The sequence below is a fragment of the Lagopus leucura genome, unplaced genomic scaffold (genome assembly GCF_019238085.1).
Source record: "Lagopus leucura isolate 7727_CA_CO unplaced genomic scaffold, USGS_WTPT01 Super-Scaffold_100030, whole genome shotgun sequence".
Classification (NCBI taxonomy): Eukaryota; Metazoa; Chordata; class Aves; order Galliformes; family Phasianidae; genus Lagopus; species Lagopus leucura.
The window spans coordinates 922,676-939,237 of NW_024962281.1; the positions used below are offsets into that span (position 1 = coordinate 922,676).

The window sequence follows — 16,562 nt, forward strand, 5'->3', positions numbered from 1 at the left end:
GCCAGCCCCACATCCACAGCCAGCCCCACATCCACAGCCAGCCCCACGGTCAGGGCTTTCCTCAAAGATCAACCGCTGCCAGAAGTGTGTGTGCCAGATTGTGGGTATCTCAGCTACCCAGCGTAGAGCCTGAGACAGGGAAGGGCCCCCTCTGGCTTCCTCTCCCAGAAGATAAACGTGACATGCCCATCTCTGTTCCCTCACCTAACACACAAACATCTGTGTCCCTGATGTGCTGCACACAGCAGAGGACTCCCCTGTGCCCCAGTGGCATTGCTCACCCCAGAAGCAAGAGTGAAAACATCAACACTGACTTCTGTGGCTCAAAGATAACAAACCTCCAACCCAGTGCTGGGGGCTGCAGCAGGCATTTACCTCCCAGCACCAAGAGCCTTTTGCCTTCTTCTGCGACGCAATGGGGAAATGTGATTGGAAGGAAAGTTTCTGGACTGAAAAGATGCAGGAGCGTGAGACCAGAGTGGAACACGATAAACACTTTGCAAGAAAGTAAATTTTTGATATGCTACAATCTAAAACCTATTTTTTCCATATGAGACCACACAGGAAATTTGAATTTTCTCAATATCTCTGCTTTTGTGAAAAACAGCCTGGGTTTAAGGAGCTATGACTAAGCACGCAGAGAAAATGAGAAAGTCCCCTAGCTGTTGCTCCTTCCAGAAAAACAAACAAATAATGAAAGCAATAGAAATAGATAAGAACTTTCAACTCCTGCAACTGCTTATCACATCGAGACAATCTAAACTGCCGAATGAGAAAGCCTAAAGATGGATTAATAACAGGGCTAGAGGGCCAGGAAGCTTCCAGCCCCGCTACGAGCAGAGAAGCACAGGAGGTGTGGAAGGGGATGAGGAAGGCAGGGAATTAGGGGACTCCCAGCTCAGGTCCCACTGCTCATTACAAGGCAAGCTTCCCCTCCGATGCTGCAGATGCGCTCTGCCATCAGTCGCAGCGCAGCTCGCCGTGCAGACTGGGCTGAGCAGCTCCAGCAGCTCCCTGTGAACCACTCTGAAAGGCCACTGGAAATGTGACACCAGGCATGGAACACACATGGCTGCATGGCACCAAAAGCAGCCGGTGAGCGAAGGGCATGCAGCAATGCCAGCTGCTCCGGGGCACAGCGGGACCAGCAGAGTTCCTGCTCCCATCAGTCACTAAGGGACCCAAACCCCACACACCAAATACCTCCGATTCCCATAAGTGCCAATCGCCATTAGGGGCACTAAGCTTCTGGCCCAGAGAAACCACCTGGACTGTCCTAAATTTCAAAGCCTCTGTCATCAGCCAAACGAGATCCTCCCCTTCCTGAGGCTCATTTGGTAAGACATTGGCTGACATCCCTGCTTACCTTGTTTATAAAACTGACTTAATGCACAGAGACTCCAAATTAGTTTAGTTTGAAAAAAGGGCATTACCAGCAAACCACACTGTCCATCACATGAGGGAATATTTCAGCCAGATGCTGGAACCCCATTCTGAGGTCTGTTTTGGTATAACAAAGTATATAAATATATTATATATATATACATATATATATATATATATATATATATTCAGTGTCTTCTCAGCTACAAGCTACAACACTCCTAACCGCCCCAGAACTATTGGCAAAGGCAGGGTTGGGAAGCTCTTAGTCTTCCCAGAAAATGCCTCTATCACACATTGTGACTCGGTGTAGGGAACCTGCTTTGGCAGGGGGTTGGACTCAATGATCTCTGGAGGTCCCTTCCAACCCCTACAGTTCTGTGATTCTGCCTTCAATATTGGGAATTTTGGACTTCCTGTCAGACAATAGGAAGAGGAAGCAATGCTGCAATAACAGACCAGGCTCAAGGCGTTCAGTTCAGGGGCGCCAAATCATCCTTGGAGGAGAAAATCACATCCTCTCCAATCAGCTTTCAATTCAAACAGCTTCTCTGGCCATTATTTAAAGCAGCCCAAGCCCCCAGCCCCGCTGCATGCCCCCCCCAGCACACCAAGAGCCCAGGTCTGTGCCTCTGAGTGCAACCAAAGGAAGCAAAGCCAAGGCTGCCACCTCCAGGCTGCAGGGCTCTGCTGAGCCACAGCCTGCTTTCACCCCAGAGCCCTAAAGCACCTTCCCAAACTGGGATCAACAGTTTGAAAAGCCACCCAAAATTCATGGCAACAGGAGATAAGAATACTTAAATGAAACGTGCAACGCACTCCGGCCTTACAGGCGTGCATGGCTGCATGCTGGGTTTGGCACGCTGGCCTCAGCCCCACAGACAGGTGCAGCACAGCCCCCAGCAGCACACAGCAGTGTCACCCTGACCCACAGCACTGCCCCACGGCAGCAGAGAGCCACGGCTCATCCAGACACAACGAAGCAGGGATAAGCTGCTCTATGCCCAGCCGGCTTAGCATCAATTAAACAAGCCCCATGTAGAGTCTGGGCAGGTCCCCATGGTGTAAGTTTGAAGTTGCATACAGAAAAGAAAGAGGGAAAACTGCTCACAGTCAAAACACAGCACATATGTGACACAGAGGAGCATCCCGGGGATCTGTTTGCCTTAATGACATCCAGACTTCCTGCGTGGGGCTGAAGAACAAGACGTCAAGTTTCCAACTTCTTTATTAGCAGAGACAATTAAAAAAAACCAACCACAAAACAAAAGGTCCACAGGCCAAAACTAAAACACAACCAGACCGCGACAAACAGCCCACAGCACAAACCATGCTGCAAAACGGGCACGGATGTGCTGCAGCACCCTTAGTGAGAGCCATGCCATCGCTGGGCCTGTGTGAGGAGCGGGGTGCAGCCTTATCCAATCCCCCTCCTGGTGACCCAAACCAGCACAGACCACATGCCTAGCACCCATCCATCCCTACCAGCACCCACACCACACAGCTCAGCTGTGGGGCAGCACCCACATGCTGCCGAGCCCCCACAGCCCTGGGCTGGCATGAAAGCCATTCCTCGACATGCTGCTTCCCATGGGAGGCCAACGGGGAGCGCCAGCCAGGAGCGGGGGATCTCCAGCAAAGCCCACAGCCACACCTCAGGCCCGCAGGCACGGCTCCAGAGTGGGTCAGAGATGGGGCGGACACTGGCAGAGAGTTCTGCCTCCTCTTCCCCTCAGCTCACCCGTTGCAGAAGGTGCTGTTATTCAGGAGCACTCAGGACAAATTCTGGTACCAGAAATACGCAGAGCTGCCTGTCTGCTGGGGAAAAGCAGCCCGTCAGTTTGCGCTTCCTGCTCTCACAGCCCTCTCAGGCAGGGAATCGGGAACGCAGACGTGAAACGAGCAATTTCTCAGGTTTCCCCGCGTTGCCACTCCCCTGCCATTATTTACATTTAGCAGCATATTTCTGGAGCAGCTCTTGATCCTGTGCCCAGCAGGCTGCAGACATCAAGGGGAGGTTCGGCTGGCTCTGAAAGCACGACAGAAGAAAGCTATTGTGGTGGCTGGCTTCTCCTCCTCCCGGGTTTATTTTGATTTTCACATTTAAAAAAAAACAAAACCAACACTTCCCCTTAGAGCAGAGGGAAAAAATGCCAACGTCAGCAGAAATCCTGCAGCTTTCTGGAGGAAAGCAGAGCCACAGAGAGCGAGCAGCAGCTACAAGACCATCCCAATCCCATCTGCTCTCAGCGTCCCCACCACGAAGGGCTGGGCACGCATGGATGAATTGACAGATGCCCAGGAAACGCAGCCAGCACCACCAGCACCTTGAGTTCTGCTGAACTGGAGTTCTTATGGGGGAGACCTCCTTGTATTTACACTACAGCCAGCAAAGGGCTTTTTGTAAAGCACGTAACTTCCTGCAGAGAGGAAAACACGAGGCAGTGACCAACAAAGGCTGCTCAGAACAGCAGCTCAGCCTGGTTCTCCTGTGTGTATATAGCACACGTGTGATACTAGTTCAACGCAGTGACAAGGCTCTCATTCCTAGTGCTACAGACCGAATGCAGATGTATGTCTGGTTCAGCTGCTCAAAGGAAAATCAGGCCAGGAAGCATTTTATAACTTCAGGAAAAAAGATGTGAATTTAGAGCGTCCAAAGACGCAAGCTGGATTTCCATCATCGACATCTACAGCAGAGCATCACAAGAGCTGAAGTTCTTTCAGCACAGAACCCATGCAGGAAAGAGGCATCCCATTCCTCCCAAAACACATGCAGCGACTTTGCCACACTCGTGACCATTTAGCTCACATGCCCAGAGTCTGCAAAAATGCTACAACACCATTAAGTTCTGAGAGCCTAAAGTAAACTCGGTACCTTGTAAAACGAAGCACTGATTCAACATCCTGCAAGCACCTGGCCAGGAACAGCAGGGGAAGCGCGTTCCCATGGACTAATGCTTCCCAGCCACAGATGCCATGACCGGAGCAGAAGGCAAACACCAAATCCACCCGGGCAGCAGCCAGGAAAGCCTCCTGCCCCTGCACTCACCGATCCACGGCTTCCACGTCAAAGCAGAACCTCTTCTCAATGGAGTCGGTTTTCCGTCGTGTGCAAGATTTCAGGATAACGGCTTCATCCTCTCCCTGAGAAGAGACAAAATCACAGATAAGGAGGAGAACAACCCCTCCATATATGCCTGCCCCCAGGCCCCAACCAGTGCACTCAAACCAGAAGGGCTGTTTGGCAACATCAGCCACTCACCACCTGCTAGAAATGCATTAACACATATCCAAAATGCTTAGGCCAAAACCAAGAAACCATCCTTTCTGAATGCAGACTACATTTATGCACTGAGTATCGTACAACCCATGTTTCAGGCAGGCAGGGAGTGCTGGACCACAATTATTGGGCAAAGTTTTATTTTCCATTGCTGAACAATGCATCATAACCTTGGCTGTCAATTTTCACTCTGGCACTGGCTGCATATTTGGCAGCATTCTTCACACAGAAACTCTTAACAGGAGCAAGTATGCCTTAAGATGTTTATTATTTGACAAAGCAATGACAAAAGCATTCTCCCATCCAGGCATCTGCATCCAAGTACTGGATTTCCCCACGCCGAGCAGTGGTCAGGCAGGATCTGCGCACACTGCTGTCCTCTGCTGGAGGAAACCCCTGCCCAGACTCTGCCAGCACACAAAATTCTCCTGCAATTTTTAAAATCCCTTGATGACTCAATACAAGGCAAATTCTGAGCGAGTTCCTGGAGACAGCCACTTTTCTGTGCACTCTGTGCTGTTCCAGCTGACACCTTGGCTGACCACCCTGTTCCCTGACATCATCATTTTCCAGGAAACCTATTTAGGGCCACAGCAGGGACCCAGGAAGACAGATCTGAACGGTTTCTGCAAGGCTGCTCCTGGGGGGCCGCCTGCACTCTGCAGCTCATCAGCCTGGCTCAGCACTCTGTATTCAGGAACTGCCCTGCCCTGGAACCACCATCTGATGCCAGCTGCAGCCCCAGGAATGCTCGAGAGGCCAAGAGCAGGCAGAGCCTTGGGTGACCCCATCTCTTTACGCTGCACCAACGGTGCACCGGTTGGCACTAACAGACTGCAGGGCACCCAGCACACAGACAAGATGCTCAGCATGCTGCACATCCCATGTGGTCAAAACAACCTGAGCAGGACCAGCGTGCAGCTGCACAGGCTTCAGTTTGTAAAGCTTTCTCCTTTCACAAATAGAAATAAATAAAGGACAGATCTAAGACAAGAGGAGAAAGGCCGGTCTGTAACTACAGGCAGCTGCTGTAAACTTGTCCTTACAGGTAGCTGCATGCAGACACCGGAACAGAGAGTAGAGCATGAAACAGAGCTGTGTCTGAGTGGCTCCAAACAATCAGGAAACCAGCAGTGCTGCCAGGGCAGCTGACAGCTCCCAGACATCTGCTGGAGTTGTTTTTTTTGAGCAAGGTGCAGAGCTCATTCCCCGTGTGGCACTCACTCAGCTGAAGTGAAGGTGAGCCACCTGCTGGTGTCGGTGTCCCACTGCTGAGGTTGGCTCAGCCGGAGCAGCCTGTAGCTCTGCCCAGGGCCCTGCAGAGACACTCACCCCTTTTCCTCCAGATTTCTGGTCAAATGGCACCATGGTTATCCGCTTGGATTCCCGCTGGTACGTGCAGTAATGCTTCACCCAGGAGGTCCCAAAGTGACCTGCAAAGCAAACGCAGCTTTTACCCCCAGAACCAGCAGAGCTTCAATGCACACCCATTATTAAGCTGTAAGTTTAACCATCGTTTAACATGACACGTCTCTCTATCCACGATTCTTGTTGTACTTTACAGGTGGCATAAGCATTGCTAGCCCTTCTCGTTCAGGAGGAAGAGGAAGCAGACTCCCCAAGCACTGACTGATGCCACAACAGCCCACCGCAGGGCCAGTGCCCCCACATTCTGCATTCTGACAAATTTGCCTCTGTGTCCCAGCAGTGTCCCCCAACACCCACACCCCACATTGCCCTCAGCACCTACGTTTCTCCTGGACGTAGAGATACCCCTCCATGGTATAAGGACTGATGTTTTTGTGCTCGTGAGGATTCTCCTTCATCTTCTTCATCAGCGATTCAACCTCCGACCTCGTTCCTTCAAAGCGATTCCTCGTCTGCAAATCAAAACAGGAACAACCCTGCAGCACCCATGCGAAGGCTGAGACACTGTGCAGAAGAACTGCCACTCAGACTGTGTGCATGGCACAGCGTTATTTATAACAAAGAATTTGCTTCAATTACACTGTCAAGCCCTTTGCTTGAGGGCACACAGACACAAAGAGAGAAACCGTCTCAATTAAAACCTACCAAAGTGTGTGTGAGTTTTCTTTGCCAGACAGGCACAGCAACACAAACACTTACATTCTGGATGCTGATGGTCAGCTCTGTCTTGAAGTCACTGAAGTCCTTTGCAAGCTCATAGCCGTGGTGGTAGAAGGTGAAAAGCCCTTGCAGAAAGGCCAGCAGCTGCGTTGGGGCAAAACGAATCAAGACTGTCAGTGCAGCCCTCTCTTCCAGCCCACTTTGTCCTCCTGCCTCAATCAACCCCAATGACCCAACTGATACCCCAATTCCACCCCCCTCCTGCACTGGGAGCTGAGATGTGGCACCAAGCCAGGCAGTCACAGCCTGGTCATGCTTCTCTGGACTTGGAGCTATTCTTCATTCAGTAGGAATGACTCCTTGCAAACAGCAGAGGAGGTTTTGACTCTACCATGTATTTTTCACGGGTAGATAATAATAAGTTAAGGGAGAATGGCTTTAAACTAAAGGAAGGGATGTTTAGATTAGGTGTCAGGGGGAAGTTCTTTACAGAGGGAGTGGTGAGGTGCTGGCACAGGCGGTCCAGAGAGGCTGTGGATGCCCCAACCCCGAAGGTGAGAAAAGCCAGGTCAGATGGGGCCCTGGGCAGCCTGATCCAGTACTTATCTAGTGGCTGGCAGCCCTGCCTGTGGCAGGAGGGTTGGAACTCGACAATCCTTGGGGTCCATTGCAACCCAAGACGTTCTATGATTCCTGGAGGAGCAGTAGAGGACTTAGCAGTGAGCAAAAGGCAGGTCCTACAAAGCTTAATTCTTTTCTCGTTCTGTCAATCCTGCACTCTTTTGCCCTGAAAGTTACAGTCTCTCCAGCTTCTATTTTTCTGCTCCCACTTGAGCCCATTCCCTTTGCAGCTGTCAGCAGGCCCCACGGCGCAGTCCCTCACAATAGAGATGCCCACAATACATACAAAGAAACGCTTTGCGTGTCTGGGGCTGAGCCCCACACCAAGGGCTTTTCCTAAGCACATGTCCTGCCCCTGCCCCCAAACCTGTCCTACAGTAACAGGGATGCAGGGACACCCCATGCCCCAGCCTGGCTCCCCGTCAGTCCTCACACAGTAACACATCCCTCAAGCAGTTTTGTGGGATGAAAAGGGTTGGGTTCACTTACAGGCTCCACAAACTCAAACATCTTCCTCTCCTGGACCTCTTGCACCTTGAAGACATACTCCAGGGAGACCTCGTAGAAATGCTGCCGAACCAGGTCCACCTGGCTGTCTGCCTGCAGGCACCAGGAGATGAAAGAGGAAACACGAGGTCAGCGTGGCTGGGAGCAGCCAGCCCCACAGCACGGGATAGCAGGGGCTGATGGGGGTGCGTCCACGTGGGATGCCAACTCAGCTTCAGACATCAGTCTGGGGCTGGACAGATGGCACGGCGATTAAATAGAAACCTGATTCACATGAACAGGCTCCTTCTTCAGCTGAAAAAAAGCGTTTTCGATGACTCACGTTCACACCTCCCTGACAGCTGGGTAGAAGAACACGAATTAAAAGTGGGAGAAAGGAGAAGTTGCTGCATACTTGACAACGAAAGGCAATTCTGCACTTTCTGGAAAGCAGTGCATCGAGAGGCTGCCAGCAGCACCGTGGGCTCCAGGCAGTGACACACACATCCCACCATGCCACCAGTGAGGGCTGCTCCTGTGCCGGGCCAGGGGACAGCACATGCCCTCTGCTTGGGAGAGAAAGCAGAAGGGAGCAGAATTTGGGATATTCCCCAACAGAAGGGCCTCACTGTGTGCTGGAGCAGAGCCGCTGCACTGATAGCAGGGTAAGGAATACAGGCATCCCCCTCCTCCTTCCTCAGCTCACTCCTGATTTTCCATAGGACACGGCCATAGAGTGGAACATTTTCCCCGAGACCTGCCTGCAGCACTTGTGCTGGGTGTCTGTGGTGAAGAGGCTGAGTTTTCAGCAAACTGAGCACTAAATGTGATGCAACAAAAGAACTTCGCCAGGAGTTAAACAACAGATTAGACTCAGGGTGTTATTTAATTGGTCAGCAGCCAGAGCAGCAGAGAATTCCCATGGTTTCCTTCTCTTCTTGCTCTGCTGCAGCAGTCACGCATGTGGCCACCACCACCTTCCAGATGTGGACAGCAGGAAGAGATTAGGAAACATAAAACACCAAACTGCCCTGACACAAACTCTCCTCTCTGGCTGTCAGGGTGTCTAAGAGGGCTTCAGGCTGGTAATAATCAGCTGGCGTTGGTTTTCCTAAATCATTACCATTTCATCAGCACCCTTCCTGAGGACATCTGCCATAACTGCTTTTTGTAATGTCTCAGGCGAGAAAGATCCCAACTCCTGAACCCAGGAGCAGCAGCAGCTGGTTCCAGCTTTTGTAGCAAAAGTCGAAGTGTGAGGTGGAAGATGCCAGCAGATGGCACCAGCATCCAGCACTGCTAAATACACCAGCAGCCCGTGCTGCACAGCACAGCACACGCAGCCAGCATTCTGCATGGCACAGCACCACACACAGCATCTGCGTGGTACAGCACAGCAACACCCCACACTTAGCTGCCCTGGCTCCTGTATTGCTCCCATACCCTGGGCAGGACATGACATCACAGCTCCGTAAAACGCTGCTGCAGCCACAAGTAGCTCCTTCTCCATAAAGAAATCCTTCCACTCCAGTATCTCTCCATAGAATTTTAAACATGAACCAGAATATGGGTTTAAAAGGTTACTGAAGAGCCACAAGAGCAGAGCTCTGCACCTGCTGGGATGTAGGGATGCTGCCACAAAGCAAAGTGCTCACAGACCCGGAACATCCCTGCCAGGACAGCCAGGCACGGCAGCCCAGATGCAGACCCCTCTCCAGCCCTGATTTGGTGGAAGATGACTCCGTGCCACAGCCGTACCAGTCTGCTCTCTTGAGACAGATGGGTCCGCACACAGTTGGGCCACAAACAGCTGAGCTGCCCCAGTGCAGAGATCATCACTGTGCCCACCGAGCCCTCGGTGACATGCCAGCACTCTGCCCAGCAGCGCAGCGCCTGCCCCAGCCCTGGGCAGCTCAGGAATTCCAGACATGGGAGCAGTGATTGCAAAAGCAGGTTTCTCATCCAGTAAGAGCATTTGGCACAGCAGCAAACTACGTCCCAAGTAACAGGCTCTTAAAGCAGTTTAGAAGCACTAAGCCTGATCACTCTTCCCACGAAGCTCAAAGCCAGTGCAGCCACTTCTAGAGAAGGAGAATAAAAACGTACATGATTTGTTATGGCACATGGGAAGCCTGCAGCAGAACCAGTTCCCCTACTGCTACACTCTTTAATTACAAGCTCTCTATCCTTTTTGATTGCTATCCATTTTGGGATCGCTCTGACTTACTCACCAAAACAGCTCTGTCCCCTTTGATTAAAGGAAGAGGGAAAAACCTGCCACTCACAGTCAGCACAGGAAAAAAAGTAGCTTATAGCCAAGGAAACCAACACTAGAAGATGCAGAAAATACTCAAAAACCTCAATGCAGTTACTGCTAGACACTGAAAATTCGAGGTTGCTCTCACCTCCTGGAGCTGGGATTCCTTCTTCTTGGAAGACAAGTTTAAGTGCTTTTCTAGGACACCACAGTACTTCTCAGTCTCCTTGTCATATTTCTTCTTGGCATCCTGCAGAACAGAACAGTGTGAGCCTGGATCCAGCAGCACCACAACAGCCGAGGAGACCCAGCAGCATGCTGAGGACACCGCCCATGGGACCCACACGGGAGCACAGCCCCCAGCCCAGCATTCAGCTTCCTGCCCTGCTCAGAGATGCCCGTGCAAGGCCACGCAGCTGGCTTTGTTTAAAGTTTGTTCCAAAAACTGATAGCAGCCCTAAAGCCACACCCAGAACAGACACGCTTTGAAGAGCCCAAGTTGGACAGGGAAGGGAGGCAGCAGCAGGGAGCAGCTCCCTCATCTGCTTCTCATTACCCAGCTGTGCACAGCTCCAAGGCACTGATGGATGCTGGACTGGCAGCCACGAGGTGCTGCAGAGGGACGGGCAGCAGCACCCAGCCCACGGCCCTGTGTGGGGCAGGACAGCAGCCCTCTGCAACGTGCAGAGCTGTCAGCGCTCGCAGACAGCCATGCAGAACACTGCAGCCCCAAACACACCAGCACCAGGGCACAGAGGGAACAGCTGGGCTGACTCCTGGACTAAAAGCAGCATCGTGCAGAGCTGCACTCCCAGATTGCCCGACCAGGGGACATCCAACCAGTGCCTCAAAGGCAGCAAGGCCCCGTGTACCGACAGAACCCAGCACATCAATAGCCAGTGCTGCTTCTGTAGGATCCCCCTGGAGGTTTTTCTCCTCTGGCTGCACAAGTCAAACCAGAGCAACCTTAGGACAGGACACACCACTGCAGTGCAAACAGCCCCGCTGGCTGGCACGTGCTCCCTGCTGTCAGCAGCAGGCTGTTATAACAACAGCAGAGCCGCGGGCAGTGCTTCGAATTCCAGAACAAAGGCAGGAAAGAAAGGCGGGCAGGGACAGGCTGTCCCACAGCAGCCTGGGACACATGGGTGTGTTCCCGGGTTCGCCCTGCCAGACAGTGCCCAGATCTCCAATGCACTGGGGCCGGGTGAGCACAGAACTGAAAGGTTTCAGCTGACTGAGAGTTCGGAGACTGAGGATTCACCTTGCAAAACGTTAATTCTGGTTTGGAGGAAGAAAAAAAATCTAACTGTTGGTCAACAGCTCATGTTGGCGCATTACTTGCTTGGGGGTGAACCAGGAAACACCAAGGCACTTCACGTAAGCCGGATCGTCCTTGTCTCCCTCCCACACCCGGGGCCAGCAGAGCCCGTCCCTGCGGCACATCAGATCCCAGACAGCACCAGGCAGCTCTGAGCACTGCCCCGAGCCATGAAGAGGCTCACAGACCCAACAGCGATGTGAGGCCAAAGCCACCTACCTTAGCAGCACCAATCTGCTCCTTGCGGAACTTCTCCAGCGGTGTGATCAGCACCTCGCTGGCGTTCTCAATCTGTTGGACACAGAGTCACCCTGTGGTCCCCAGCTGGGCAGCACTGTGCACGTGGGCACTTTGTGTCCCACTCAGAGCTGAGAGCTGTGCTGCTGACCACCTCTCTCTGCTCAGTCCCTGCAGACACACCAGCACTGGGGCTGCTGTACCAAGGATCCCTCCCTACAAACTGCCATCACCGCCCACTGGAACACACACACTTCACCTTCCTCCAGCTGCACATCAGATTAGCGGCCAGAAGGCAGCTGAAGTGCTGCTATCAGACCCGCTCTCCATCCCCAGGCTCCCCACTCCCAAGTCCATACCATCCGCATCCGCTCATCTTCCAGGTTCCGCAGCACTGTGGCAAACTCCTGCAGAGACTTGGCTGTAAGGGACACATGGACAGTTTCAGAATTTAACAGCATTTTCTTTTTTAATTCTGGACATCCAAGTAGCCATAGCATCACATTTCTAGCACTCATTGCTGCTCAGGCTGGCTCCTGCTGCCCAGCAGCTCCTATGGCAGGCTGGCTGCTATGGGCATCAAGGAGCAAGGGGCCTGTCCCAAATGTCCAGGGAAATAACACTCGAACACAGCAGGCACGGTGTGTGCACTTGAGACAGAGCCTCACTTGCATAAGAAAGCTATTTTGGCCAAGAGACCAGCACAAATCAGCAAGAAAATCAGGACTAAATCTCATGTGCTCTGTTGGCTCCAGACTACATACATGCGCAATGAACTCTGAAAGTCCAGCCCAGGCAGAAACAGGGTAACACTGAACAAAGCAGGTGAAGCTGTCCCCTAGCACTGGGAGATGCTGGGCGCAGTCCTGCCAGACCCTCACAGCATCGCCCTCTGAGCGCTCACCCACAGTCCTGCAGTGGCTGCCTGGACGTCCTGCAGGCATGTGGCCAAGCTGTGCTCCCCTCCTGCAGACCACAGCCACTGGCAGTGCCTCTAGCCATGACTACATCTCCAGATCCTTGCCCTCACATGTGAAAGGGCAAATAACAATCTAGATGGTTTCTAGATATGGCCTTCCATATCTAGGAAGGAGTCTTCCTCCTTTCTTTCTCTGGTAGAGGCAGACTTCAGGTGAGAAGCTACAGCTTCTCTCCTAGCGAAGGCTCTGAAGTTGATGAACAAGGAGAAATGCACTGCTTCCAGAGAGCAGGGAGTGGTGACCCTCTGGGTCCCCCCATGTCCGTGCTCGTCCCTACGCATGCACTGTTCTGCTTGGGGTTGGCAGCACCATCAGAGCCCCCACCAACCCACCGTCAGCTCTCACCTATGCAGATCTCATCATCTGTTTCAGCATCGCCGATGCAGCGGAACTTAAATTCATTGAGGGAATCCGCAAACTTGCGCTTGGCCGACGACAGATCTGTGAGAGGAGAAATGCAGACATCAGCATGGGAGCGGGCAGCAGCACAACCCGGCACAGGGTCCCACCAGCCCTCCTGGGAAGGTTACACCAAGGGCCCTCCGTGCAGGGCAGGCACCAGAGGTGAGGGCCCACGGCTCCGCACTGCCCCAGAGAGCGAGCCCTGCTGCAGCACAGCTCTGTTTACAGGCACTGCTGCAGAGAACGAGTGCTTTACAAGTCACAGACTCTCTCCAAGAGCCGAATCCTATTAAGTTATTACTCGAGATGACCTGAGCGGATCCAGGCCTGGCTTTTCAAACCGGCCCCATGACCCTGCACACACATCCCCAGGAACCACAAAGCTACAGGCCTGACAGGAACTTGTTCTGAAGCAGCACAGGGACCCCAACCATGCTAAATTCCCCAAATTCCCCATGCGCTTCGTTCAGTGTTCTCAATATCCAGGGAGCTTTTCCCTTTCCGTGCAGAGAACGAAACCGTGCGTTCACACAAAGACTGCTCCTCCCAGGCACTGAACACCAAACGAGAGCTGTGGAAGAGATCAAGCATTCTGCTTTTGTGGTGGAAGGTGGGAGCTGAAAGCTTTCTTCAAGCACTAAAGCTGCTCTCCCAGCACCTGCTTCTATCCCCAGGGCTAATCCTGCCTGCAACTCAGCCCGGGAGCAAAGCTGCACCCAGCACAACGTGCTCCTAATGCAGCAGGACCACAGAGGAATGAGGAATGGACAGCAGGGTGCAGTGCCTGGGGGTGCTCCAGGAGTGACTGGGGGTGCTAGGTTTGCCCCCAGCCCTCCAGATTGATGCTGACACCACAGTGTCAGAGGGCAGCATCTGCACAGCCCAGGATGTGCAGCAGCACCCCCAGCACAGCACCCAGCTTTGCCCCACGGAAGCTCAGAGGCTTCAGCCTGGCGCAGAACAGCCTCCTGCTCCTCTGGTATGGTAAGGAGGAGGATGTTAACGAGGAGATGACGCTAATGACTCAAGGAGCCATTTCCTCTCTGCTGGCTCCATGCTGACCCTGGCCACACTTGGGCTGCAGACACCCTGACCAAGGCCGCTGTCTCCCCACCGCAGGCCAGGCAGGGGCAACCCAAACCCAAGACGTTTTTGCACTGGTCTACAGCACTTATAAATAGGCATGGGAGAGGCCAAGAGAGGAGATAACCCCCAGTGCTGCAACGATAAAGGAAAGTCACTCCCAGCCGCCCACTGAGTGACACAACCAAGGCACCGCGGTGCAGCAGCTGCTAAAAACAGCATTGAGCTTGGTCAGAAATAGAGCTGGGCAGCACCCAGGGGCCCAGACCCCATTGGCACACCTCACATCCCACTGCCCATCATAATTTTGGGGCAAACTCCTCCTGTGTAAGGAGCACGAGCACGGCAGCAGCGTGCTGGGAGGGAAGGGTTGACTCAGGCCTGTTTTCTCCCCAGGCATGAGAGCAAACCAAATCCTGCAAAAACTGGAGAGAAACTTCTGCCCTCCCTCATGCGTGAGCAAAATCCCGCAGCTCCCCACGCACATGAGTCAAACCTGGGCTGCACACGTTCTGCCTTTAACTTCTCTGTCTGCCTTTGTCAGTTGACCAAAAAATGAGGTAAAACCACCACAAAGGCAGAAAAACCCCACAGGCCGAGCAGTGCAGCTGGCCAGGGGTGCGGGCACCGCCGGGGGCTGGTCCTGCCATGGCCATTCCCCACCAGCTCAGAGAGCAGCAGGGAGGCCCACCACCCGCAGGGATGCCCCTGGCAGCCCAGCCACAGCTTCACCAAACCCAAATTCTGCCAGCAGGCTCCCCACAAAAGATGCTGGCACACGACCCCATTGCTGCTCAGCACTTGAACCTTTCTTGCGCTCACAAACACCCCCTGCAGTGTGGGGCAGGGAGCTCAGCTGTACTCTCTGCTCCTCACATCAGCACTTCTAAGTAAACCCCAGCTGCCAAAACACAGCTTCTTTAAAGACCCCAGGAGCGAGGCAGGCACCCAGCACATGTCCTCACATCAAAAATCTGCCATGGTTCCACGCAGTGCTTTTTGTATGCCAGCAGGCAGACCAAAGCAATAAAATCCAGCGCCACAGCAGGACTCCCCACTCCTTTAAGGCTTCTTTCTGGCACAACAGAAGCTATCAGAAAGCAAGTGCAACATTCACCTGAGAAGAAGAGGAGTTGTGAACAGCAAACGCACGGCACATTGCTGAGTCTCCTGGAGTTCATCCCAACCCCTCTGTCCTGCCTCAGCCGGGCACACACCTGGGCTGCCAATATGGGTCATTGCAGTCAGCTACGCACCGTGCTAAAACGACGGCAGGACCAAGTCACCAAAGTTCTCCATCTGTCTGTCCTCTCCGTGCTCTGGGGAAGGGCAGCTCCTGCCCCACGTTCTCCCTCATCTGCTGCGGGTTCCTCTCCCTTCTCCATCCCCATCCCGGGTGTTCAGGACAGGCTGTGCTGATGGCAGCACCGCAATTCCTTAGCAAAGCCAACTTGACAGGAAGCAGGCACAGGCACTGCGTGCTGGAGGTCCAGCTGCGTAACTATGGCAACAAGCAATCCAAATAAAATGCCCTTTAAAAAGTGATGTATTGGCTTGTTACTGCAATATAGGGTTACCAGCTAAAACATTTACGGGAACAGCTACAGTAGCGCTCCACTCCCTGAGAACTCTGCCCTTCCTGGAAGAGGGTTACAGCTCACACAGGGTACCAGAATGGGAGAAAGCTGCAGGCAGCTGGGGACGGGCGGCAAGGAAGGAGATGGCGGTGACCCTGCTGATGCAGTGCAGAAGACAGGGCCGTGGGCAGGCTGGGAGGGCTGCAGCAGCCCCATCCCAATGGCAGGCTATGGCAAGCTCCAAGTGACAGGGAAGAGCCCGTGGGTATCCAGAAGCTATGTGTGGGGCAGGTGGCCCCAGCCAGGACCTCAGCAGGGATCCCCAGCCACGTCCATCATTCCCCGCAGCCCTGTGAGCGGCACCAAGTCCTGCATGCCCGGGTCCCGCCAGCAAGGCTGCTAGCATCCTCAGAGGCACAGCTGCCAAGGGCAGGTCGTGAACAGCTCAGCTCATCTCTGCCTGCAGAGCTCCTTCCAAAGCTCACAGAGGCCAAAAGCACAGCAGGCAGCAGCCCTCCAGCCTGGGGGTCCCCCGTGCTGCCCCCTACTCATCTCTGCTCCCCGGTGCCACCTCCTCACCCCCACCATCCTGAAGAATCGTCCACATCATCCTTCTGCAAAGCGGCTTCTGTTACCACCTGGGGACTGGAGTGCCTGTTTCCCAAACACAAAGCCCCTCCCCAAGACATGTGGAAATAATGCAGAAGGGAATTTATAGAACATAGAAACTGATTTCACAACTCCACCCCCAGCACAAGGAAAGTCCCATCCCGGCCCTGTGGCACATGGAGGCAGCAGGCAGAGCTCCTGCAGGGCAGCACCAGGTTCCTACCAGGAAACACCG

At 53.4% G+C, this 16,562-nt stretch overlaps 1 protein-coding gene across 5 annotated transcripts in view; it reads right to left on the reverse strand.

The window, feature by feature from the left end:
• Nucleotides 1–16,562, reverse strand: part of ARHGAP26 (Rho GTPase activating protein 26) — a 104,766-nt gene that overhangs the window by 76,288 nt on the left and 11,916 nt on the right. For all 5 annotated transcript variants that reach the window (XR_006180925.1, XR_006180927.1, XR_006180926.1 and 2 more), the window contains exons 2-10: nt 13,002–13,097; nt 12,036–12,097; nt 11,659–11,730; nt 10,267–10,368; nt 7,865–7,975; nt 6,794–6,898; nt 6,417–6,546; nt 5,999–6,099; nt 4,436–4,530 (exon numbers count right to left, since the gene is read on the reverse strand). Coding sequence is in view for 2 of the 5 variants with exons in the window: in XM_042881557.1 (XP_042737491.1) it covers nt 4,436–4,530; nt 5,999–6,099; nt 6,417–6,546; nt 6,794–6,898; nt 7,865–7,975; nt 10,267–10,368; nt 11,659–11,730; nt 12,036–12,097; nt 13,002–13,097 (874 nt within the window). In the remaining 3 variants the exon portion in view is untranslated. The remainder of the gene's footprint in view (nt 1–4,435; nt 4,531–5,998; nt 6,100–6,416; nt 6,547–6,793; nt 6,899–7,864; nt 7,976–10,266; nt 10,369–11,658; nt 11,731–12,035; nt 12,098–13,001; nt 13,098–16,562) is intronic.